This window comes from Anguilla rostrata, chromosome 14 (assembly GCF_018555375.3).
Source record: "Anguilla rostrata isolate EN2019 chromosome 14, ASM1855537v3, whole genome shotgun sequence".
NCBI classification, from domain to species: domain Eukaryota; kingdom Metazoa; phylum Chordata; class Actinopteri; order Anguilliformes; family Anguillidae; genus Anguilla; species Anguilla rostrata.
The window spans coordinates 28,775,810-28,802,596 of NC_057946.1; the positions used below are offsets into that span (position 1 = coordinate 28,775,810).

Sequence of the window (26,787 nt, forward strand, 5' to 3'; positions counted from 1 at the left end):
GATTGGGTGGGGGGAGACAGAGTGATTTTCCAGGTTTCTGTCTGGAGCATTTACGGGACACATCTGCTTTAGTCGGAATTAGCAGGAATACAAAAAAACACAACACTGCACAGCTGCCTCTATAAGGGTCAAAGGGCAGAGGGGTGGGGCCAGTGGGGCCCCACCCCTCCACAAGACAGAGCCATGCAAGATAATGAGGCAATGAGATGCGATCTAACACAACCGATCAAATGAACAGAATCCAAACCACCATGAAGTCACCACTACCACTGTAAGAGACCTTGGCATGGGGGCCACCCACACACACACCCCCCACCCACACTCTCTCTCTTTCCCTCTCTCCTTTCTTGGAACACAAATGAGAACTGCTGCTTGTAGATGTGTTCATTTTACTAAACGGGACGGGGGTGGAATATCATGCACTCCCAGCACCCCTCCCGAGACCAGCTCCCAGCAGCCCCTGCTCCGTCTCAGAAGGACATTCTGGAACCTCACTCCTGTTTCTGTGTTGAGTGATATCATAGTGCACCATGCATGGTAGGAGGAGTGATGTGAATGCGCTGTAAAATAAATATGCTGTTTATATTTCTGTCTGGGCATTGTTTAGATGTTTAACCTTTTCCTCGGAACACTGGAGCTTTGTCCGTGGTTCACCCTGGAACCGGAATGTTGCTGCTGCTGCGTTCTAGAACAGTCTTCACTGAGAGAACACATTCTGCAGAGAAAGCAGGGAACCCTGAAGCAAGAAGGGAGATCAGTCTTAATTAGCTAACTGGATTACAGGAGCGAGGATTTAGATTTTGGGAGAAGGGAGATGGAGAGGGTGCGGGGCTCGGTGTGGGGAGGGGGGAGATGGAGAGGGGTGCGGGGCTCGGTACGGGCAGGGGGGAGACGTGGCCCCTTTTTGCCAAGGCCCCCCTGGGCCTGCCCGTCATCTCTGGACCGTGTCAATCACTCCACAGACCGAGCGCGACCGTGACAGAGCGCCGGCTGGCTCTCCACGACCGCCGTAATTCCAGCTCAAACACGACAACACCCGCTATCAGCAGGGTCAGGCTTCCAGCGTGAGAAGGAGAGCTAAACCCCGAAGATTCCCGGAGAATAATTACAACACACACCCCAAAGGGAACTGCCAAGAAGCTCTAAAACCGGGGAAGTACCCTACAACTCACACAGGAACGCACTGCCTTCTGGCATCGGGCTGAATTCCAAAAGCGGCACTGTGCAAATCAGCCTCCGGACAGCGTAGCCAGCCTGCGAAGCGCCGCTGCTCCGCGGTGTACAGACATCTCAAGCAGCACACCAGCAGTGCGACAGCCAGACCCATGTCCTCAACACAAAACAGCTGCGTAGGAAATGTGTAACCAAACACTGGCCACTGCAGAGTATAAAAGCCATCTGTTCGCCTATCAGTCTCACGGGAACCTCTTACATAAGAGATTCACTGACTCTTACTCACAATTATGCGCTGAAAGCAATCAATCTGCAAACAAGGACACCTGATCTCAGCCATTGAGCGCAGCCAACGCACTGTCCTTGACGGAATACAGCCGACACCCTCGCAGAGAGCAACTGACATGACATGACATAACTGGCATAACGTTTTTCAAAATGCTATGCCAGTGTTCTAGAACGCTGTTGCTTTCAGTTGCCAGTAGTGATTGTCACATCAGCATTAGAATGTTCAGTGAAGAACCTTCTAATCACATGTTTGTGATCTAACACCTTAAAGGGTTAAAGAAGAAGAGTCGTTTTTCCCAAATACAAAAACAGTGAGAGAGAGAGAGACGGAGAGAGAGAGAGAGAGAGAGCAGTATCACCAGGTTTCTCTTACAGTGAGAGGAGGAATTGGAGCCTGCCCGCCTTTTTAGCACAAAACTCAGGAGTATAAAAGCGGGGGTTGGATTTCCCCCTGTGGGACTCAGACAGACGTATCCTGGGTGGAGTCTCGGGAGCCTGGCCTGGGGCGGCAGGGTCAGAGCGGGGTAAGGATCAGGGGCGGGGCCAGCGCTCCAAAGCAACATTATTTTAGGAAGGGGCTAAACGAAAAACGGCCCTAGGAAGATGAACCGGAGCCTTCCTCCTTGTGCTCTCTAACCGAGCTGGCCAACTGCAGTCCAGATCATTGCATCACACAAAATAACCGCTCAATGCCACGGCAAGCCCTGCAATGGCTACCCGCCCATCACCCCAGTGAAGGCTGACATTTGGGGCTTTGCAATGGGATGAGCCAATTCTCAGACTTTGGTATAATAATTACTCAAAAAAGCTTTAACCCTTGAGATGCTGGTAACATTTCTACTGATTCCTGGCAGTTTTAAAGCAATGCATTTGTTGAAGATGCATCAATTTGGAACAATCCTGCTTCAACAGTAGAAAGACAGTACACCCAGTGCTGTGGACATGGAGCAGAGTATCTGGTGTGTCTGTGGAATCTTTGCTGGAGGTCAGAGAGGTGTGCTGGAGAGGGAAAGCTACGGTTCACAGCATGGTGATGCAGCTGGGCCTGCTCCTTGGGTTGCCACGTGCATCCGACCCGTCGCTCCAGGGGGAGGTTAGAGTCAGGCGTTCCCACAAGAGACTCAAACTCCCGCCACAGGCTGATTCCCTCAGCAGATCGTGTTACTGCACTGGAATGAACAGCAGGAGAGCACAGGGGCCATTCCATCCACACTGACACACAGCGTCACTCCGACTGGCTGTCTGGCAATTCAAGCAGATGGCAGATGGGGCTGGTCCATTTTTGGGCCCTGATCCCGGTCCAAAGGATCTCCCTTGTCTGGTTCATGACTGCAAATATCCCGTCCGCCCCTTCTGGGTGGACCGGTTAAGATGCAAAAATGTCACGCCAAAAAACTAATTATGCCTTTAAAGCTAAGGCATTTAAAATAGTGTTTAGTATTTGTTAAACCTTGGGTTCAATTGCATCTGACTCGATTAAGTTATGAACGCAACGTGTAATGACCACTGACATGTCAAAGCCGTTTGAAGTAAAATTTCATAGCGCAAGGCAAAATATAACGAGTCAATGAACAAAATCCAAAAACTGTTACATTTATACCGACACTCCCCGAAATTTTACTCCAATACAGTACATTTAGCCTATCCCTACTGGAATCATATAAATTCATGTTAACACTGAATTAACACCAAGCATAGGCTATACTCTGCGCACTTCGGCTATTATTGGGAAAGACAATGTGTTCTGTGAAGAGCAGCGCCAACGTGCGTTTCACCAACTTGGCAGCTGTAAATTCACAATGATAAAATCCTATACGCTTTGGGATTTAATCGCTGATTTACAGGTGCTTCTTGGCCAAAGTTGTATTTCGCTTCCAAAGCGAGCTTGTATAGTGAATCACAGCGGAGAAAACAAGCCACTCACCCCTCCCTCTCTGTTTGACAGTAATATGAAGATGACAGCTGTGTGGGTCCTCTGGCGGTTATTATCGGTCTTACTCTTCTATGTAACACGCTAAACAAACATGCACGCGCGTAATTCTTACTTTAAAAGGCGTGTGGAATATCACAAATATCCCACTAAACGTATCGCCAATTATACGAGAACAAATCAATATTTTGGAATTATGCAAATGTATTGGCAATGGTTCGGACACATTCCTTCATGCAATTTCTACGGTATAATTGCTGTTATATCGATTGTTTATGTAGATGTGAATTATCTTCAATCTCACTAAACACTACTCGTGTCAAAAACGTTAAATACAAAGCAATACATTTTGTCCAGAAAAGCTAAATGTTACCTTAATGATCTGTAGATCTCTGGTCATATCAACAAATGTTAACAAGCTCACCGCCGCTTGTTCTGCCTAATTCCCCATATAGCCACGAGCCAAGAGTCTTTACCGCAACTGTGCCTCACCTCTGAATGGGGAAGGTCCGGGTCCAGCTGCGTGACGCTGTTCAGCACGACTGGACTGGTGTCCCCCGCTACCTCAAGCTTCACAGCGTCCCAGATGCTGCGTATCCGCCAAGCGCTGGCGTCGAACATCCCATCCGCGGAGCCGGGTTTGACGCTCTGCGCGTCGAAATGCATTCCAATAATAAATACCATTGGTGCAAGCGATGGCGTTCACAGCCGCACAGGCAGGGGGGAATGACACTGCGGCATACTCTCTGCGCGTTGGAACCGGCAAAAGGCGTCTTTGTCGACCCCTTTCCTTGCTGATTAAATGGATAACTGCACAAAAAAGGTCACAAATGACACCAAAGCGCTTCGATGATCGCCTCTCTCTCCCGCGCGCTCGTGTCTGTGTACCGTTGCTCTGCAGCGGCGAGACAGTGTCTAATCAAGCCCTCCCCTCATTAGCATAATAGCTGCCCACCTCTCCAGAATCATGATGTCACTTTCACAGAAATATGAGGAAAAATAAAAAGCTCCAAATTGTGCGGAACACCGCGGTTTCATTAATAACCGGAGATTACTGCCACTCAGTAAATGCGGTCTCGAAGTCAGACTCCAAATTGCCTTCTCAAATAAATTAATTAAAAAATTCGAATGGTTATCATATTGCCGATCAAGTTTTACTTGTTGCGCGGAAAGAATATTTTATGAAAAAAAAAAAATCTGCGGTGATTTCTATTGGTCTGACTGAAAGTATGCATTTCGTAAGATATTTACGTGTCCGCACAAACCTCCTTGGTCCGCACAATAAAATAACTAATAATAATTAAACTGTACACCGAGTTAATATGAGTCCAATAAGGAACACATGTACGCTGTAACGGTTGATTTAACTCAGAACATTTTACTGCGCACGATATCAATGTCACACCCAGACAAGAACAGCTCCAGGAATAATAAATACAGCAAAACCACTTTATGAAGGTGATTTAATCACCTATAATATCTCAATGGGATATAGTGACTGTGACAGCCGTCTAAAATTTCGATCTTGGCAGTTACTACAGTTGAGAGCAACAGCTTCCACTTGGACGAGGACATAAAACTGAAAGACAGGTACCTCCATTAAGCGTCTCTCTCACTGCCCCCTCCCCTTCTTTTCCCTCCCTCCCTCCCTCTCTCCCCCTCTCCCCCTCCACTCCTCCAGGGTGCTCTGGCCCTCCGTGCACATCTGGTTTGTATTGTGAGGGGGCTGAGCCGCCTCTCTCATTGCCAGTTAACGTCAGCGGCGATATCCGCAGGGATTCGGAGCAACACAATAAGAGAGACAAGGAACGGGGCTGCAATGTGTGTGTGTGAGTGTGTGTGAGAGTGTGAGTGTGCGTGCGTACGCATGTGTGTGTGAGTGTGAGTGTATGTGTGTGAGAGAGTGTGTGTGTGTGTTTGTGTGTGAGTCATGAGTGTGTTTGTGTGTGTGAGAGAGAGAGTGTGTGCGTGTGTGTGTGAGTCATGAGTGTGTGTGTGTGTGATTGTGTGTGTGAGAGAGAGAGTGTGTGCGTGTGTGTGTGAGTCGTGAGTGTGTGTGAGTGTGTGTGTGAAAGAGTGTGTGTGTGTGTGTGTGTGTGTGAGTCGTGAGTGTGTGTGTGTGTGTGTGTGTGTGGTCCTCTCCCTGATAAATGCCCTCAGTGGTGACAGAGGGCAGTGCATTTTTCCCAACTGTCCACATCAGTCTGCAGACACTTGACGAACACGCCCTCGATATGTCCCCCTCACTTACAGCCTGGAGCTGCATGATCCCCTGCCTCCCCCTGAGGTCAAAGCGGGGTGCCTACACCCCCAGACTCAGCAGACACGCCCAACATTAACCACAATCCCCCCCCCCCCCCTCCAGCAGTTCAGATCCCGTCAACGCCAGGTCACCCCTGAGCATCCATCACACAGTGACCTCCGAACCAATGCACCCCACACTTAACAGGGCCTCTAAGGGGGGCTGAGGGTATTATGGGAACCCTGTAAGTTTAAAGGGGTGCTTTGAAGATAAGGACCTGGGGGATGTACAGTGAAATGAGCCACAGCTCTCCAAGCAGAGCGATCCTGTGGCTCAGACCTGACGGGGGAAACACAGGGGGTGTACTGTGATGCTCATTCTCGGAATGTAATCCGAATATCACTGCTGAGCACATCGTGCTGTCGCAATGCACTGTGGGTAGGACAGATGCAGCGGGCCACCCGCCCCCGCAGATATTATACTGGTTATGTAACCCTGACTGTGGGCGCAGGGGAGGGAGCTGCAGCACTCAACACTCCCTGATATTACACACTCTGGGTTAGTACGCACTCCTCTGTTATTACACACTCTGGGTTAGTACGCACTCCTCTGTTATTACACACTCTGGGTTAGTACGCACTCCTCTGTTATTACACACTCTGGGTTAGTACGCACTCCTCTGTTATTACACACTCTGGGTTAGTACGCACTCCTCTCTTATTACACACTCTGGGTTAGTACGCACTCCTCTCTTATTACACACTCTGGGTTAGTACGCACTCCTCTGTTATTACACACTGTGGGTTAGTACGCACTCCTCTGTTATTACACACTCTGGGTTAGTACGCACTCCTCTGTTATTACACACTCTGGGTTAGTACGCACTCCTCTGTTATTACACACTCTGGGTTAGTACGCACTCCTCTGTTATTACACACTCTGGGTTAGTACGCACTCCTCTCTTATTACACACTCTGGGTTAGTACACACTCCTCTGTTATCACACACTGTGGGTTAGTACGCACTCCTCTCTTATTACACACTCTGGGTTAGTACGCACTCCTCTCTTATTACACACTCTGCGTTAGTACGCAGTCCCCAGTTATTACACGCTCTGGGTAATTATGTGCTATTATTACAGGACCACTCCAGGCGATAGATACCTGCAGGTTGGGTCAGCGGATTAAAATGAAACCTGGAGAGACAGGCTTCCCGCTCCGTCTCCAGCCCTTCATTACTGCAGGCACGCCTGGCTTCTCCAGGGGTCTGGAGAAGGGGCTCATTAGCGGAAGCTTAATTAATATGGGGACGGCGTGTAACTGAGGGCCCAGGATAACTTGCGCTGGCTGATTGGTCCTCAGCCCGACCCTGAACCCAGACAGAGAGGATTCGTGCCGAACGGTTCCCACGTAGCGGCGGTGAGTGATGCGTGTTCCGCCCACAGCGATCACTCAGAACCGTGTGTGGAGGTGTGGAGGTTCCACAGAACACGCTCAGAACAAGTAGGCGCGTTACGTATGCACACGAAACAGCATTCTCTCCCTTTCACACTTTCCGGTTTTTTTACACACACCCCTCTCCATTGCACACACGCACTTTCACATGTCTCTCTGTGCTCTGGGTATCTCTGTGCTCAGTGCTCTGAGCTTGCAGTAACTGTGAGGATATTAATATTCACGAAGAGGCGGGACTTGTGTCTTTTCACCTCTGATAAGCAGCTTACTAGCCCACGCTACACTACACACAATATCTCATCTACAGCAGTCACCACACATAACCTGTGTGTGTCTTTGTGTGTGCGAGGGTGCACCTGCCTTTCACACACACGCTCACACATGCACACGCACGCACGCACGCACGCACACACACACACAACACACACACAGCAGCTGAAGAACATAGTCTCTCAGCACAGGTACCGCTCAGCCCACAGCAGAACAGCCCCCCCCCCTAGCCGTAAACAGGCCTGTCAGAGCTCCCAGCTCTCAGGCTGGGCATCGTACATTAGCACATAAATCACCTGACTCACAAAAGCGCCCTGTAACACAGCCAGACAGACCCCCAATCACCCTCTCTCTCCCTCTGACGCTTCCAGCCTCATTTCAGACTCAAATATCACTATTCCCATAGCAACCAGTGGGCCCCAGTGCATGACATCATACCAGACCGAGCAGACAGTGTTTTCCTCTACATGAAGAGCAGCACCAGACGAGCGCTACAGCTGCTGCCTTTCCACAGACACTAATAAGGACCAAGCAGACGTGTCTTTCTCTCACAGTGTAATACTAATAGAGGACCAAGCAGACGTGTCTTTCTCTCTACAGTGTAATACTAATACAGGACCAAGCAGACCTGTCTTTCTCTCTACAGTGTAATACTAATACAGGACCAAGCAGACCTGTCTTTCTCTCTACTGTATCTAATACAGACCAAGCAGACCTGTCTTTCTCTCTACAGTGTAATACTACATACCAGAGTGACTCAGGAAGCAGACCTGTCTTTCTCTCTACAGTGTAATACTAATACAGGACCAAGCAGACCTGTCTTTCTCTCTACAGTGTAATACTAATACAGGACCAAGCAGACCTGTCTTTCTCTCTACAGTGTAATACTAATACAGGACCAAGCAGACCTGTCTTTCTCTCTACAGTGTAATACTAATACAGGACCAAGCAGACCTGTCTTCCTCTCTTTAGACAGTGTAACATACAGGACCAAGCAGACCTGTCTTTCTCTCTACAGTGTAATAAATACAGGACCAAGCAGACCTGTCTTTCTCTCTACAGTGTAATACTACATACAGGACCAAGCAGACCTGTCTTCTCTCTACAGTGTAAACTAATACAGGACCAAGCAGACCTGTCTTTCTCTCTACAATATAATACAGACCAAGCAGATTCTTTCTCTCTACAGTGTAACATACAGGACCAAGCAGACCTGTCTTCCTCTCTTTAGACAGTGTAACATACAGGACCAAGCAGACCTGTCTTCCTCTCTTTAGACAGTGTAACATAGCAAGCAGACCATGCTTCCCTTTAGAATTAACCACCAGCGACTGTCTTCCTTCTGACAGTGTAACACTCAAGGATTTTTGACGCATCAAATTTACTGGCCGTTGGTGTAGTCTTCTACATATGGTAGACTTTGACACATCTACACCCGGGTTTTTGACGGCCAAAATGTGGAAAATCCTTGACTGGCCGAGTCAATCACCAGATCTGAATCCAATTGAAAATACCCTCAAATTAAAGCTGACAGTCTGCACTTCAACCTCATTGTCATTGTATTTTTTCTAACTCAAAGCGCTAGAGTACAGAACCAAAATAACAAAAAATGTGTCACTGTCCAATGAATTATGGTGGTCACTGTACATAATATCTGTCTATGTCCTCTGCTATTTCATCAGAAAATCAGGAAAGAGCTGACGAGTAATATCCACTAGCAAAGCTCAAAAGGCAATCACCTAAACTAATCCAGCTGCATTGACTTTTGTAATTACACCATATACTGTGGAGCACCAGTCAATAGCAACACATTACCAACTCCAGAGAGGATTTCCTGGCCACGGTCAGTGCACGTTTGGCCACTAGAGGGGGCGGTTGAGCCTTGTGCGGCTGGGTGTGAGCGAATGTTGCTGTTTACAATAAACCTCAAAGACGTCACTGACGCCTGTGTAAGAGCGTGGGAATGAGAATGAAGAGCCCGCATGGTGATCTTCACAGCGCAGCATCGCAGGCATATTCAGTGCCGGTTCCGCAGCTCTCTCACTCAACAGAAGGAACAGAGGTGCTGGGTGGCGCATCCTGCTAAAGCTCTGTTCCAGTGTAAGTACAGACCTCACTGTCTGGTATCGGATCCTGAACATACCGGAGGATCAGGATAAGATCATCTACAATGATTCCTCACATTGTGGCGCATTACTGGCCTTAACATCACTGTAAGAGAGAGGGTGTGAGCCTAAACACAGGCCAGCGACACTGTGGGTCGATCCTCAAAGTCACAGTCAATTTGAAAGAGCCGTTTACTGAAATCTCCCTACTTCTGACCTCTTCATCAACCCCTGCATCCAATGGTAAATGGTAAATGGACTGCATTTATATAGCGCTTTTATCCAAAGCACTTTACAATTGATGCCTCTCATTCACCAGAGCAGTTAGGGGTTAGGTGTCTTGCTCAGGGACACTTCGACACGCCCAGGGCGGGGATCGAACCGGCAACCCTTCGACTACCAGACACCCGCACTTACCTCCTGAGCTATGTCGCCCCCAAAGCTAATCCAACTGGCAACACAATCTCTCGCAATCCTTTAGATCTCTTATTAGCCAGCTCACCGCAGCAGAAGAGAAGTAGACCCCAAAGTACAGTTTCAGAAGTGAATAAAAATGAAACTTATACACAGTTATACGTACAGAGTCACGTACTCGCAAACTGACACTAATAAAATTAAATAAGAAGGATGCCTGTCTAGGAAACTGAAACTGAAATGAAATTAGTATCATTACCTCTAAAATTAAATAAAAACAAAGCTAATTTTTTAAAGAACTGGCAAGCACGAAAAAAGAGAGGGGGGAACACAATTAACAGCAGTGCCCAAACCAGGGACTGGAACCTGCAGCCCCTCAGTCAAAGCGAAAGTGGATCAGCAGCAAACTGAAGTGAGAGAGAGAAATGCTGAGTGTCCCGCTGCAGAGGCGCAGTAAAAGTAAATCCAGGGACTGAGTCAGAGGCAAGACACACAAAACTCACCCTGCCCAAATCTACTAACAACCCAAACAGCTTAATCACACTGCTGAAATACACATGCTTGCACATGCACACACATACACACATACACACACACGCGCACACACACACACACACACGCGCGCACACACACACACGCACACACGCACACACATACACACACACACACACACACCACACACACACATCACACACAGCGCACACACATACACACGCACACATGCGCACACGCACACACGCGCACACACACACACACACACGCACATGCACACGCGCACACACATACACACACACGCGCACACACACACGCACACACACACACGCGCGCACACGCGCACACACACACACACACACGCACATACGCGCACACACACACACGCACACACGCGCACGTACACACACACCTCTGTAAACACAAAATGCACATACACCAACAGAAAAAGTACACACATGTCCATAAACACACAAGTCCACAAACACAAAAAGCTCACACATACACACACACTCATGATACATTAACCTACCAACTGAAACTCCCTGCTACTCAGAGAAAGACAGGGACACAGACAGACTCAGGTGAGACAGACACAGACTCAGGTGAGGCACACAGACACAGACTCAGGTGAGGCACACAGACACAGACTCAGGTGAGGCAGACACACACAGACAGAACAGACAGACACAGACAGATTCAGGTGAACACAAGACAGACAGACTCAGGTGAGACACACAGATACAGACAGACTCAGGTGAGACACAGACACAAACACAGACGCAGGTGAGACAGGCACACAAACAGACTCAGGTGAGACAGGCACACAAACATATTCAGGTGAGACAGACAGACACAGGCAGGCTCAAGTGAGACAGACAGACACAAACAGACTCAGGTGAGACAGACAGACACAAACAGACTCAGGTGAGACAGACACACAAACAGACTCAGGTGAGACAGACACACAAACAGACTCAGGTGAGACAGACAGACACACAAACAGACTCAGGTGAGACAGACAGACACAGACTCAGTTCAGGGAGGGCTTGCCTACCAGGTCCTCCAGTACAGAGATGGGGAAATCCAGCATGCATGTGTTGACAGGCTGTGCCAGGGCTCTGTGGAGACTGAAGCACGCCTTGGTCTCCATGCCCACTGCTGCAAGTGTGACGGGTGCCGCTGGAGAGCGCTGGCTGCTGCATGGGACACTCGAGCAGGAAGACCGACAACAGCTACGCTACAGCAGCTACACTAATGCTGCTACACTACAGCAGCTACGCTAAGACTGCTACACTACAGCGGCTACACTAACACTGCTACACTACAGCAGCTACGCTAAGGCTGCTACACTACAGCAGTTACGCTAACGCTGCCAAGCTAATGGTGCAGGCAAAATGCAACAAATACTCCTGTTGCTATGTAAATGCTGTAAAGCCATTGTTGCTGCGCTAATACTGCAATTCCATTGTCCCTACACCAATACCGTGACATAAGTACTGCTACTCCACTGCTGCTGCTAGGCTGGTGTGTATGAGGACAGACCTGCTGCACCCTAATCCATTACACTGCTCGCTCCTTCTCTTCCTCTTCTGCAGTATCTTTCATCAGCTCTCTCTCTCTATTTCTTCTCATCCACTCCCATCTCTCTCTCTGTTTTTCTGAAGCAGCACAACAGAAAGAGAAAGATAGAGAGGGTGGGAGTGTTTAAAGACGTTGGCTCCGCCTCTTTTACTATGGGCACACTAAAACCCTTTGAACATGCCACTGCAGGCCAGCATCTGCTACCTCCACACACACACACACACACACACAGACACAGGCATGCATACACATGCAAACATGAACACAGACTTGCGTACACATTCACCTGTGTGTACACACACACACACAGTCACACATTTACTTAACACTACTCCACACACAAACACAAACATGCACACAAGTGTACATGTATACACACACACACACACACACACACACACATATTTACTTTACGCACACAAACATCACATTCTCTGCACATTCTCTGCCACAGTTCAAGCCCAAAAGGCAATAACTGACACCCTCAGCATTCTTTCCCTCTCCGTCTTCCCCCTCCCTCCCTCCCTCCCTCCCTCCCTCTTTCTCTCTCTCTCTCTCTCTCTCTCATTTTTCCTGTTGGTATAACAGAATTTTTGTCAGTTATGTCCTTCTATGTGAGCATTCCTTCATAAACTCCACATTCTTAATTCAGCTAATAGATCTAATTTCATCTTCTTTGAAGTAACAGTCTAAAGCACTGAGACAACTGAGGGCACTACAGCAGAGCCTAAGGGACATGAACACAGAATTATGTTCTGCACTCTGTACTTCTGTGTGTGTGTGTGTGTGTCTGTATGTGTGTGTGTGTGTGTGTGTGTGTGTTGTGTGTGTGTGTCTGTATGTGTGTGTGTGTGTGTGTGTCTGTACGTGTGTGTGCGCGTGTGTGTGTATGACTGTCTGTGTGTGTGTGCGTGCATGCTTGTATGTGTGTGTGTGCGTGTGTGTGTGTGTGTGTGTGTGTGTGTGTCTGTATGTGTGTGTGTGTGTGTGTGTGTCTGTATGTGTGTGTGTGTGTGTGTGTGTGTGTGTGTGTCTGTATGTGTGAGTGCGCGTGTGTGTGTATGACTGTCTGTGTGAGTGTGCGTGCGTGCTTGTATGTGTGTGTCTGTATGTGTGCGTGTGTGTGCGCGCGTGTGTGTGTATGACTGTGTGTGTGTGTGTGCATGCGTGCTTGTATGCGCGTGTGTGTGTGTCTGTATGTGTGCGTGCCCGTGTGTGTGTATGACTGTCTGTGTGTGTGTGCGTGCGTGCTTGTATGTGTGTGTGTGTGTGCGTGTGTGTGTGTGTGCGTGTGTGTGTGACAGAGAGGGCGAGTGCTGACACATTGGCTTAAATGAGAAGGCCGTGTTCAGTGGAACAGCAGATAAAATAGAGGTCACTGAGAGAGATAAAATAAAATCACATCAGCATGTTTATTATCACACAGCAATACAAACATGCGCAAATAACATTTAACATGTACAACAGATAGAGCAATATAACTCTCAGTCTGCGCTGTGATGCAGCCAATCACATTGCACATACTCAGACAAACCCCCTCCTCACCCAGGACTGCGTCCAATAAGCTCGCAGATTCCACCTCCCACAGCACATCTCTCCCGTCACCAGATGTCTGTATCCACAACATGTCAAGCAGCACACACACATACGCACACACGCGCACACGCACACACAGCTTGTTTTAACTGTGTGGTTCTGATTGGCCTTGCGCCCTCCCTGTGACCTTCGTCCTGGGCCGTCTTATTGGTCAATGGGTCCCGCCACACGCGGCGTGACACGTTTCACTTGAGTCACTTTGGAAACAGGAACTGGTTTGGCTACGTTTCCTCTTCCACAGTGAAATAGCATCTCAATCCCAGCACCTGCTTTTAGCCACAAACAATCTCTGAGCTCAGCCAAGGAAGTCAGAGTCACTCTCATCACACGGCCATCTTGGCATTCTGCACACCCGTCGTCAGGAGAGAATACCCTCACACGCAAAACCTGTGCATCAAAACATGTCTGTAGTGCAGTGTGCAGCAGCGGCAGCAAATGTGCAACCCTTGAGCCTGACATTAACCACATGTAGGACATTAACCTGTCTGTCTGTCTGTCTGACTGTCAGTCAGTGTGTCTGTCTGTGCATTCCCAAACACAGCTCTTCAGCCCACCCACAGGCAGGACTGATACAGGACACAGGCCAGAGAGAAAGGGAGAGTGAAAGGAAAGTGAGTAAAGAAGAGAAAGACGGAAGCAAAAGAGAAAGGGAGACAGGTTAAGAGAAGGGAAGAGAGAGAGAGGGCGAGGGGGGCGGGGGGAGAGAAACAGGGGAAAGCACAGAGCTGGACGGACAGCTTCCTGAGTGTTTGGGCTGAAATGTAACAGGAAGCAGGCATGGCCACAGGGCTGCATGCCCAGAGATAGCTCAGATCTACCTCCTGGAAGTCACATGACCCTATGGAACGGAAGACTGATATGAGCACTCACAGACACACACACACACACACACACACAGACACATACACACACACACACACAGACACGCAGACGTGCAAACACACATTCAAGAAGGAAGTGCCACTGTAGCCTGGGATATGAAGAAATGCTTTCTGATGAAGCAATGATGTTGGATGAGTACAATATTTGTCATTGGAAACATTACCTGCCTTCTTGCCTTTGTTGATGCCAGATTATATTCATTGGTACCAAAATATAGAAATAAATTGGAGACAATAAATACTATGACCCCCTCCCCTGAACTAAATCCCCCCCCCCCCTTTTGGGCCCAGGAGAGCTGAACTCCTTACATTTGAACAGAATGTTCCAGACCATCTCACACACACACATAATAACACCGTAACTCAGGGCGTAAATGTCTGCACCCAGACGGAAAAGCGACGGCAGAAAAACACGGATAACATCTTAAAAAACAGAGAAGACGAGCGCGGCCCATCCCGCCGCGATCGATCCGCGCCGACCCTGGCAGGACGGCGCCGAGGCTCGGACACGCGGGGACAGGAAGCGGAGTCGCGCGAGCGCGCAGGTTCGGGTTCGACCGCGGCGCTGGCCGCCGGCTACATCCCCGTCAGCCAGCGAACCCTCGCAGGAGCTGCAGAGAAACGCGCCGCGGGGTGCGAACGCACACGCAGACACAGACCAGCGACACGCCAGACGCAGAGACCAGGCACAGCGGGGAACAGACCGGAGAGAGAGGGTCTAAGGGACACGGTAGGGCGAGAAGATTCTGGAAAAGTAACGCAGAGATAAGCGAGGGAATGACGGGTTCCCTAAAAAAAAACGGCTCTGCTACAGAACGTTCTGTGAGAAGAACAGTGCACGAGCTCCATTCCACTGCAGAACCCTGTGGGGAAAATCCACCAATAAAAACTGCAGAGCTCAACTCATGCTCCGTATTGCACAACAGCCTCGGCCGCACCATATAAAGGAATGATTCACTACAGTATTGATAAAAGTGAAGTGTATCCACGCCCAAATAGTTAGCCAGCGCACTTCTCAAGTACAATGATAAGTCGTGATTTTTGTTGCGAAACATGATATTGAGGCTGAACCGATGCCTGACATGAGAAATCTTTTGAGTCATGCCAAGTCTGATGTTCATGCCTTGTCTCGTTTGTGAAGCCACAAATGATTTTTTAAAACTCGAATTTGGGTCTTGGTGTCGAGTTGTCTCCAAGTAAAGCAAAATGCCGCTTTAGCTCCCACTTATTTTTGAAGCAGCGCTGAATCAATAGCACTAATCTGAAACTTGCTTGTCCTTTTACAAGGGACTCATTTTAATTTACCAGAAATGTGCAACTTATCACCTCAGATCTGAAACATTTCCGATGTGATGCTAAACTCTGTGCAAGACAGGGAGGTCAAACTCTGCAGCAAAAATGCAGAAACGTTGTGCAAACGCCGTGCTAACACTGCAGCAACGTAACGACGGCTCAGCCTGTTGGTACGGCAACACTGTTCTGCAGATTAACCATCTCCTTCCCACCACAATGACTCACATGCCGACGGCCTTGAATTCCAACTCCCAGATCAACAGGAGGTAAAAAAGAACATCTGGGACAGATAAGCTGCAGACCAGAGCGGTGGTCTACAGCGCCACCTGCTGAACACTAGAGATACTGCAGCTTCTTTATACTATCGGCATGCCTGAATAGTATCACTGCAGGTATCACTGGAGATATTCCAAAAGCAAAATCAAGTGTGCAAAAATATGAGAGTAATAACTATCGGAAAAGCACAAAAAAGACAAAAGAGAGGTGAGTCTCAAATTCTGCGTATTTACAGCGAATACTAAGACTCACGAACGGAGCGCTTAGCCTTCCTCATTTCCATCCTCCTCTCCCACCCTCTTTATTAAAGCACTTTATTACCTCCAAACTTCCATGACAAAAGGACTGCAGATTCAATCCCTTATGAACTCAAACACCCACAATGCACCTGTAGCAGTTCACCTACTTCCTGCGTCGCGGGACACAGGCCGTGGGCGGCTGCCAGGCTCGGCTCGGGCACGTAATTAGAAACACGAGGAGCAGGCCTGGGATGGCAGCCCGTGTGAGAGAGAGAGAGAGAGAGACGCAAACGCAAAACAGGTCAGGAGCCGGTCAAAGCACAGGAACAGCGGGCGTCTTCACTAAAGCACAGCAACGTGAAGAAGAGCAGCTTCCTTCTTGTGCATTCTGACCCAGTACAACTAACACAAACACAGCTGGATGGAGGGACGTGGATAAGAAAGAAAGAGCGCACGGCTCAACTGAGCGCCCCTCCCCTCCCTGAAACAATCCACCCCTGCTTCTCTGCGGACAGGCTGGGTGGCGCCAGGTAACGGCACTGTTACCGGGGAAACAGGAGATGCTGATGGGCTGGATGTGGGCAACTTTTTCATCCTGATGACCTCAGCGGGGGTATAAGTGATACATAATTCCTCAGAAGAGGCTGCAAGGATAAGTGCCAAAGAGAAACCCATATAAAGAAGAGAGCTCAAGTAGAGAGGGAGAGAGGCAGAGAGAGAGAGAGAGAGAAAGAGAGGGAGTTCCCTGGGTTCAAGCACTGAGGCCACAGAAAGGGAAGATTAAGCTCCTCTTTAAAAGCTGCAGACAAACACACAGAAAAGCAGCCAGCTGGACCGAGAGGAACGGCCAATGAAACGGGCCCACGCTCTGCGGAGCTCCAATCGGGCGGCTCGACTGACTTCCAAAAACACAAAAGCAGCCGGTCATTAAACATTCATCTGCAAAATGGCCATTTAACATTCATATCCTGTACTATACTGCAGCGCTCCTCTCCGCGTTCGGCTCAAAATCAAGATTCCACCCCCAACCGTGTCACTCATTATAAACTCCTGTGGGATCCAGGGAGAGAAACGATGCTCGGGAAGTCAATCAATCATGAATATGTGACCAGACCATGATTCAACTTCTAAAGGGACAGATCTGTTACTACAGGATGTGCACAGGCATCAGGTAGTGACAAACCAGATACTAGAATCCTATTTTTTGGTTGCTGTGGCCATTTTTCCTACCAAATGCCACGATTGACCTGATATGTGATTGTGCGTGCGTGCATGCGACTTGTTACTCAAGAGTGGATGCCATCACACTCAGTCAATATATCAATGAATAACTTTTTATTCATTTTAGATTTTAGAACAGCATTCATAAAATAGGGACTTATCACAGACCACTTCCAGACAGCAGCAATGAGAACACATGGAATTTATGGCAGATAATCACAGAGGGGGAAAGCTGAAAGAGAGTGGGGGAGCAACCACCAAGAACGACAAACAAAAAACAACGAGACCCATTTCTACCCGGCTGGTCGTCCTGGACAACTTGTGTCCGGAAGAAACGCAATGCTGTGTAAGATTGGTTCTTAAGATGTGGGGGGGGGGGGGGGTCTTCAAATTCCCACTTTCTCCCTTACTGAAAAACGAGGATTAAGAGTAAAATCTGCATTGCCTTTTTTTTCCAGATGGGACAGTGAAGCTGTCCAAGAAAGGCTACAGTGTAATAAAAACAAAAACAGATGGACAGAAAAAGGAAGAAATGGACCCTGCTTCAGGACAACGCCTCCTGAGACACCAAAAAACAAAAGATATCAGCCTGAGAGGCGCATGAGCCTAATGAGCCAAAAGCCTGGCACTCAAAGACAGCATTGTGTAATCTCCCTCTCTCTCTCTCTCTCTCTCTCTCTCTCTCTCTCTCTCTCTCTCTCATACACAAACAACACACACACCAGCACACACACACAGTTTCACAAACAGTACACACACAAACACACTGTCTCATAAACAGCACACACACACACACAGTCTCAGAAACACTATGCACACACACACACACACAGTCCCACAAACAGAACACACACACAGCAAACATACACACAAACAGCACACATATACATGCAGACACACAGTCTCACAAACAGTACACACACACAGCAGACATACACACAAACAGAATACACATGCACACAAACACACATGCACACACACAAAGGCACACATACCTATGCACAAATACTTGGGACGATGGGGAAACAGGGAGTTAATGGAGCAGTGCATTCTGAGTGAAGTGTAGAGACAAACAAGAGAGAGAGACACAGAGAGAGGGAGAAAGAGACAGAGAGAGAGATACAGAGACAGAGAGACTCCATCCCTGCGCCAGGCAGTTATGCAACAGAGCAAACAGATCCTGCATCACTCGGTTATTATTTATTTTTCCTGGCACATGCAGCTTGTTCAGAACCTGTATACATGACCCTACAGGCAGTGACCAAAAACATGGAAATGGCATCCTGGTCACTGAAGCTCCCACAAAACAAGCCCTGACGATATGCTAATCTACACACAATTCCTGTATTGCTATTGGCTGAGGTGCTTTTAAGCATGTCTGATGCAAGCAATGATGCCATATTAAAAAGGCAATTTTGCCTGTTATCAACAGGTCAAGAATAAGCATGATGAGACGTATTAGACGTGATTTTTTTGGCATCAATGACCTTGCAAAAGGTTTGGGCTGGTGATACTCAAGACACACAAAAAAAAAATCACACAAAAAAAACTATCTGGTTTCCCCTGCTCATGAAGGTGAATATAACTGTGTGTTATTGGGCGAAAAGAGGCTGAACTCAGCCCAGTACTCAGCCTGAACTGTCCTCGGAAACTTCCAGAAAATTATCTATCCTGAAAAGGCCAACCAAAAAAAAAGACATTTGCATGTAGCAATTTCACAGATGCTCTTATCCAGAATAGCAAAAAAAGTATGATGTAGAAAAATGTTAGGTAAAGAGGAGTAAGCACACAGAGTTTTTAATGCCATAAAGAAGTGACTAATGCCCTAGCAAGTGTCATCATGCAAATCTACCTCACAACATTAAGATGGCACACAAGGGAGATTGAGGATATACTGTCAAACGTAGCATGATGGATTTGATGGTATAGTGCTGCATGCAGCATACATACGCCCAGGGTATTCAACCGTGTGTGTGTGAACGTGAGTGTAAGTGTTTGTACGTGTGTGTGTGAACGTGAGTGTAAGTGTTTGTACGTGTGTGTGTGAACGTGAGTGTAAGTGTTTGTATGTGTGTGTGTGTGTTTCACCAGCAGCCCCCCTCCTCGTCATTCTTTCAGCAACCAGCCAATGAGGAGCCGCATCACCTCACAGCGTGGAGGGAGCCAGTGCATGCTGACTGAATCAGTTAGCACAGGCACCAGGCGACAGCCACTCAAGCCGCTGGTTTAACATCTTTATGGAGGGAGGAGGAAAAAAAGGGAAAAGAATGGATCAAGTGAAAAAGAAAAAAGGGGCTGTCCCCATCCACGGTTGCCATGGCAGTGCCCCCGAGAGGATCTTTGGATCCTAATGGGCCACGTGACCTGTGTTTCCTCAACAGCAGTGCCCCCCCCCAAGGGGGTAGGGGGGGTTTCACACCTTTTAGCAGAACCACTGAGATCAGGGAGCAGGCCTCATATCCACCCCCGCCTGGAGGCTGTGCATCTGTCAATCTGGCTGTCAGTCCGAACCCTCACCCCCCACCACCCCTCTGTCTGTCTGGCAGTCACCCTCTGCTGCATAATAATCCTGAAGTGCAATGTGAGGTAAATCAAGGACACCCTTATTTTCAGTCACTTGAGTGGGCTACAGCCGGGAAAAATACAAGATGGTAATAAAATGAGTCATAATACAGGACAATGGGCTCATCGGCCCGAAAGCCACTGTACTGCACGTTCTGCGCGGAATATTTAGAAATAGCAGGTACCATCCTCTCTCCTTCCATGTATTCAAGCCCTAAGCCCCAGTCTACCGTTTCCTTATTACTGCCTATCTCTTCTCGAAAACGGAGAGAAAAAAATATGTAAATACAAACGCACACACCCAGGAACAGTACTTATTCAGGAACCCCCGTGCCCCAGGTACAACGGGCAAATCATTGTAAAGCGACCGGTTAGCGCGCGCATCCCCGAGCGCACTGCCATTGATCCGTATAATAGAAATGGACTCGTGCCAGGTCTGTAGAACGCTTTTGTACAACGACGAATCGCTGGCTTGAGACAAATGTTTGTTTAGGGAATTGTCATGTAAATTCTTTTGAATCCATTCTAGCACATAGAAAAACACGACGTTGCCTGCCGCCTTTGAGTTTGTCGCGTTTCTGGTGTTATTATCGTCACAATATTGTGGAATCATTTCTGTATCCTTGATGCTCCAAGTAGCATAACCTTACAGCGTACATTTTTTGCAGCACGCTTCTCTAACTTCTCGAGAATGACGGACACGGCGGAAAAATGTACCGTATACACTGTCTTCACCCAATTAAATCGAAGAGAAGCAGCTGACATCACCACAGAAAAAAATGACACTACGAGTTCAGCCATCGTCAAGCGTCCAACACTTAGACAGACCGTGATGACATATTGTAAATTACCTGTGTATCCAGCATCATCATTTCGGATTCATAGCCCTTTCTTCGTCTGTTTCCAGCCAATTTTCTACGTGTTGTGTTCTACTTTTACGACCCCTCTTTCCACATGTTGAGCGAATCAGCCCAAAAGCTCACAGACAGAAGAATGGGAACGTGTGGAATTCCTGTGCCGTGGCGTATCTGAGCAAGAGTTCAACGGCACCGCAAAATCTAACGGGAAGACCACGGGTATCCAGTTGCGCGTCATCAATCGCAGCTCTGTGGAATGTCACCCGCGTAATTAAAAAAGATAAAGAAATAAATGCACAACATTTTCAGTCCTAAACGTGGTAACGTTGCTCCGGAAAGAAACAGAGCAAAGATGGTTTCAAAAGCTGCAGGAATCCATTTAAAGAGATAGCCCACTTTACTACAGTGAAACCTGATTCATGTGGCCACCCAGTGGAGTAATGAAAAACGGCCGTCACGTGCAGGTGACCAGCTCACAGGAACACCCGCATACCCTAACATCTGCAGTTGAAAAAAGAACAGCGCGATGTATTTAGGGAAACTGTGCTACTGTACCTAATGGCAACTATCTATAGCTTATATTTCCATCGTATATAGTGTTTCCTGAAATAAAAAATGAAAAGTATTTTAATGCACCTCTGATTCACAGCTGTTCTTTTTTATTTTTATAATGGGCAGTCATTCAATATTTTCAATGCTACAATATATATCCATCCATCCAGCCATCAAATTTTCTAATCAGCATAACTGGCTTACGAGCTGCCATTTTAACACTGACACTATTAACTTTCAAAGAGCAAGAGTCTGATCCACAATGCAACTATGATGATGGCGGCATGGTCTTCCTATACTATTATAGAGATTGAGCAGTGACAAAGACCAGGCAGATCTGGGATATCACTCGTACATCTTTATATAAATAGCAGAAACTGTTATCAGACCAGAATACAAGCTTAACAAACAGGGAAGAAGGATTGAGAACCATCCTCTACTCATGCCATCCCATCCATGGCTAGACACACATTACAATACAAGCAAAGCAACAAGGGATAGCTACACCACAAGCAAAGATCAACAAACATTCCAGCACACACTACTATGCCAGCTGTTGCTACAATACCAGTTTTCACGAAAGTGCTGACCCCTCAACAACAGTGGGAGAGCTATAGCTTGGCGGCTGACCACATTGTGCAGGGGAAATAAGTTGAAATACGTAAAGGGGAAAAACTTTCAGTCAAATTCTTTTTATTTCAGTCAAATCATCAAATTTTTTGAGTCCCTGTAGACCTGTAGACCAAATGCTTATCTAGCAGGACTTCTTCACTTGACACAAGGCTCGGCATGAGGACGTCACTGCCATGGGAGAGTGGAAAAGGACTTCTGTTTTGCGATCATTTGTGTTGCCTGGGAGATGGACAGACTGGTGACACTGGGTTTGCAGGACAGGGTCAGAGTCATCGGGGTCTCATCATTGTCAGACTCTTCTTCCACACCAACATCGCCATCCTGTCTTTTCAAAAGTAATTTGCCAAAGTAGCGTGGATGTTCAGATTTTCCAATCACAAGTAGCTTTTCTTTCTCACCGAGCATGCTGGTGAAGACAAGGACAGTAATTATTTCTTTCAATCTTTTGTCGCCACTGCAGATCTCTCCTTTATAATACAGGGTCTCGAGACTGCCAGAGTCACAAAAAAAACACCCACTACCTCAAGGATATATGTGTCTCGAGGATAGTCACAAACAGCTTTCTGGTCGACAACCCCAGCTGCACCAGATTGATTTTTGAAGGATAAGTTGTTCTCAACCAGAAAGACTCAAGCCATCCATTGTTCGCTTTAAACTCTGTGTTTGAGTTCTTTTGCGATCTGGAGAGACTTTTCCTTGAGCATTGGCCCACTGATTGGCACTTGTCGAGCTGAGCACTCAACAGACTAAGCGTACACTAAACGACTGAGTTCTTCATTTCCAGTCTTCAGCACTTAGCGCCTCCGGTTTACATCAACATTATTTTCACAGTCAGCAAGAACTTCTGCCTTTCTTTGCATGATGTTATTTATTTGTGTATGACCAACGCCCATTTCTTCTGCGATTTTCCAAGAACATTTGCCTCCATCAACTTTGCTAATCACTTCGATTTTTTTGTTGAGTGTCGGTGTAACTGTCATTTTAAAACCAACACTAGTTATTTTCACTGAGTAACAATATGGTCCACAATATGACAACGGTGATGGCAGAATGGCCTCAAACACCAATCTACCAGAGTTGCCACGTGATTTCTTTTTTTTTTTTTAATCAAAGAGAGTAAAAAGATTAAGATAGGCCAAACGCAATTCAAGTAAGCTGGCATCACCCTTACCAATTAATTATTTACTTCGAAGAAGTGAAAACAAAAAAAGCACAGAAACAAAAACAAAAGGCAAAGCCCTTCCAATTATCATTTTTCTTTTAAATGTCAAAGGTTTTGAGAAAGTGCCAGAAATGGCAAATGGCTTTGCACCTTCTCATAAAATTAGATTTGTGAAACTTTGCTTTGACCAGTGCCCATCGTATTCATCAATAAAGCTTCTGCGGGATAGCAACAGCATGACCACAGACGTGGTGTGCACGTGACCATGATGCAGAGATAATATATAGACCAAGAAGTACCAAGAAGTAACCATCATGGACAGGCCGCGACCATACAAAGGTGACCACCAAGACAGGTTTCAATGTGTTTCAATCTGACATATACACAGGCCATAAACATTGGTCGCACGGATAGGTGCGGCGGAAATCACAAATAAAATGAAAACCGTCGGTGTAACAAAATAAGCAATGATACAGCTGTCACGCTCTTCATCGGAAGAGGGAGCCCCAGCACAACGCACGGACTCGTCACAGCCATTCAGCTGCTTCAGATGTGCATCAAATCATTCTGCCATCACTTCATGCACGATTCAACCCGTCTCGCCGTGCAAATGTAAATTCTCCGCGGTCCAAAAAAAGGAGGCGTTACGATTTGTTTTCCTCCCAAAATATGTCGTCCGCAGAAAATATTTAATGCAGTCTAATCTTGAAGTAGAAATGACACGGTAACACAGCGCAAAGAAATTAGGCTACCTGAACTAAGCATTAACCCTGTATTTCTATAGATACACTAAACCAACCACAAGTACATGATGTGCATTACGTGACAATACAAGATCACAAATCTCTGATCGCTCAAAGGGATATTTATAAAACACTGGTTACCGTTTCTGCTCGCGAGGGGATCCACATTTCGGGGTCTCCTTCTCCTGTTAGTCTACATTCTACATCCCCGGGTATTAGCCACAGTTGAGCTTAAAAACACGTTGGCAAAACAGTCATCACGTCACGTTATTTTAAATGGTTCAGCTGATATTTTCTTGCTGAAACTGATGGTTTCAGTGTGTGGTGCTATAACCGCGCTCTCCTGGCACATAATGGACGGTCTTCCATCTTCTTCAGCATCACGCTTTATGGGGATAATAAAGCCTTATACAATATTTTCAGAGCAGATTATCCATCGGGGACGAGTGGGATCCGTGTTTCCGGGTCACGCCCTTTCCTTTTCCAGGTATCTCTCAGGTGTCGGCTGGTCCGCGGAGAACACACAAATCCATAATTAGCGCGGCAAAGAAGGAGACCCTGCCGGCAACAGACAAGGAAATGTACAACACCGAATGAAAGAATAACACAGAGGGCACGAGAGAAAGCAAAAAAAAACGACGAAAAAATATCCGATTAAGGCTGAAAATGGGACCTTTCGCCCTCCCCAGAGGGGCTCAATGGACCCCGTCTTGCTTTCTTTCGACGGTAGTCCACGAGCGGGTGACCGATGCGCGTGAAGGAGAACCTCTCCCAGAGCTCAGAAACGAGCGAAGCGGCCCCTCCTCCCTGTCTCTAGCGTCTTGGATGCTCTGCGATCTCCTGCCGGGCGGGACCGCCATCCCAGCCTCTCTCCACCAGCCGGTTCACAAGGAGATGGATAGGGGATAGATGGATAGTAAAGACAATGCGCTTTGTGGCTGAATGTCGTTTTTACAGTATCTCAGTTCAGATTTGACCTCAGTTTAGAATAGTTGCGCACACAGTCTACGCATACATATTACAGCAACTGAGGCTATAGCCAACATGACATTTATGAATGATTCATAATATTTTATAAAGAATATGTATGTTGTAATTAATAATGTTTGAACACACAAGTGTTTTAAAATTAAGAAAAATCATTCTGTAGAGATGATCACTGGACAGATATTGTGAGTGTGAATATCACTGATCGAATTATAAACGGTCTGTTCTACTTGGTATTGCGCCGGACTCGGCTGTAATAGAAATACTACGAGCTGCCGGCATTTATACTCGGTCACTTCCACGTGCCCACGCGCCTGACCCATTGACGGCAGTCACCACTCACAAACACGGCTAATAACGGCGTGAGGAATAAAACCTTCGGCGTGGGCCTGCACTTGAATATCGGATGATATAGACTAAAGCTCGTGCCTTACTTCGACTTCCCCACAGAAACTATACTACTGCTGTTGCAACAAACACACCTCTGGGAGATAACAAAGGGATACTTGAAGGGTTAGCTCTATATAATTTAGCTGACAGTTACACCGAGAAACGGCTCCGCGCTCGTACTGTGCATTTGGGGAGGCGTTGCCATCTGTTCCGCGTGTACAGCTTTCTTGAAAATGCATTTTACCAGTCAAGCGAAGGACCTTCACGTGTTTCATTCCGGATAAATTTCACGTGCTCACGCCTCCCCGATTCGATTCACGCCCCTGGAAACATGATTTGCATGGTCATCTAGGAAGAGGAAAAAATTGTAATTTTATTTCAAAATATTTGTGAGATACCATACTCTCTCCCAACGCACCCCACATTAGCAGCAAGAAGACAGACACACAAGAACATCTTGTGCCTGTGACTGACTATCATGCTGAAATGCAGTGCTAACATTCATAAGCACAACAATGATTGGTGGAAAACATGTACCATGACCAATCACTGGTCATGATAGACACTGTTTCTTCCATCAATCATTTCTGTTTCCCTGCTCGGTCTCTCTAATTCTTCTGACAAATTGACTGAACCACTAATTGCTAAGGACCTCTCTTGGCTTTAAATATCTTACTAACATTGTCTAAGAGTACCACACACTAAGGGTATTTATTTTCGCCATCGGGAGATTTGAAGTGTAAAGAGTCTGTGGCTGTTGTTTGCCACACTGTGTAATACCAGGTGGAGGGCCGGGGTCCAGCTACTGGTACTACTGGTACAAAAACAACTTCAGCTGATATTAAACAGTACTGGTGAAACAGTCACAAATATAATTAAATAAATTAATAAATAAATAACTTTGACCATCTCTGGGTCCCAGTGGATTTCACGCAGTACCGTGTGGAGGAGCCGTTGCCTTGGAGACAGGAGGCTCGGGCGCCTCCAACCCGCTGTCTGTGAATTTAATGTGTACTGCAGGGAGATGGGATGAGACAGAGAGAGAGAGAGAGATTATTCTTTAATGAAAATATCAAATTTCAAATGTATTGCTATGTTCATCAGAGCATGTTTAGGCCTATGTGTTAAACAATGCCATAGCCACATGTATAGTTAATGTTACATGCTTTGCATTGCTGCCCTTGTTGTCTTACTAATTAAATGAATCATCATCCATAATCAACAAAACACCACTGAACTGAGAGAGTAAGAGAGAGAGGGAGGGAGGGAAAAAGAGGGAGGGAGTTCCAGTAAACTCCAAACTTAATCCCTCACTAATTGCTATGGGCTGAATTGTTTGCACACCCTGCACAATGTGCACTCAGCACAGCAGACAGCGAAATAAAGACAGAAAGAGTGACCGCGGCTCGGAGCAGAGGTCAGACCAGCCCTGGAACAAACACA

At 47.1% G+C, this 26,787-nt stretch overlaps 1 protein-coding gene across 4 annotated transcripts in view; it reads right to left on the bottom strand.

Annotated features, from left to right (window-relative positions):
* Nucleotides 1-24,876, bottom strand: part of LOC135238946 (ral guanine nucleotide dissociation stimulator-like) — a 40,333-nt gene extending 15,457 nt beyond the window's left edge. The window contains exon 1 of one of the 4 annotated variants that reach the window (XM_064307145.1): nt 24,109-24,876. In XM_064307145.1, the coding sequence (XP_064163215.1) occupies nt 24,109-24,135 (27 nt within the window). In that variant the 5' untranslated portion in view covers nt 24,136-24,876. Of the gene's footprint in view, nt 1-3,883; nt 4,972-11,425; nt 12,388-20,871; nt 21,520-24,108 lie in introns of those variants that run through there. The other 3 variants (XM_064307146.1, XM_064307144.1, XM_064307143.1) reach the window with 3 other exon arrangements.
* Nucleotides 24,877-26,787: the final 1,911 nt, after the last annotated feature.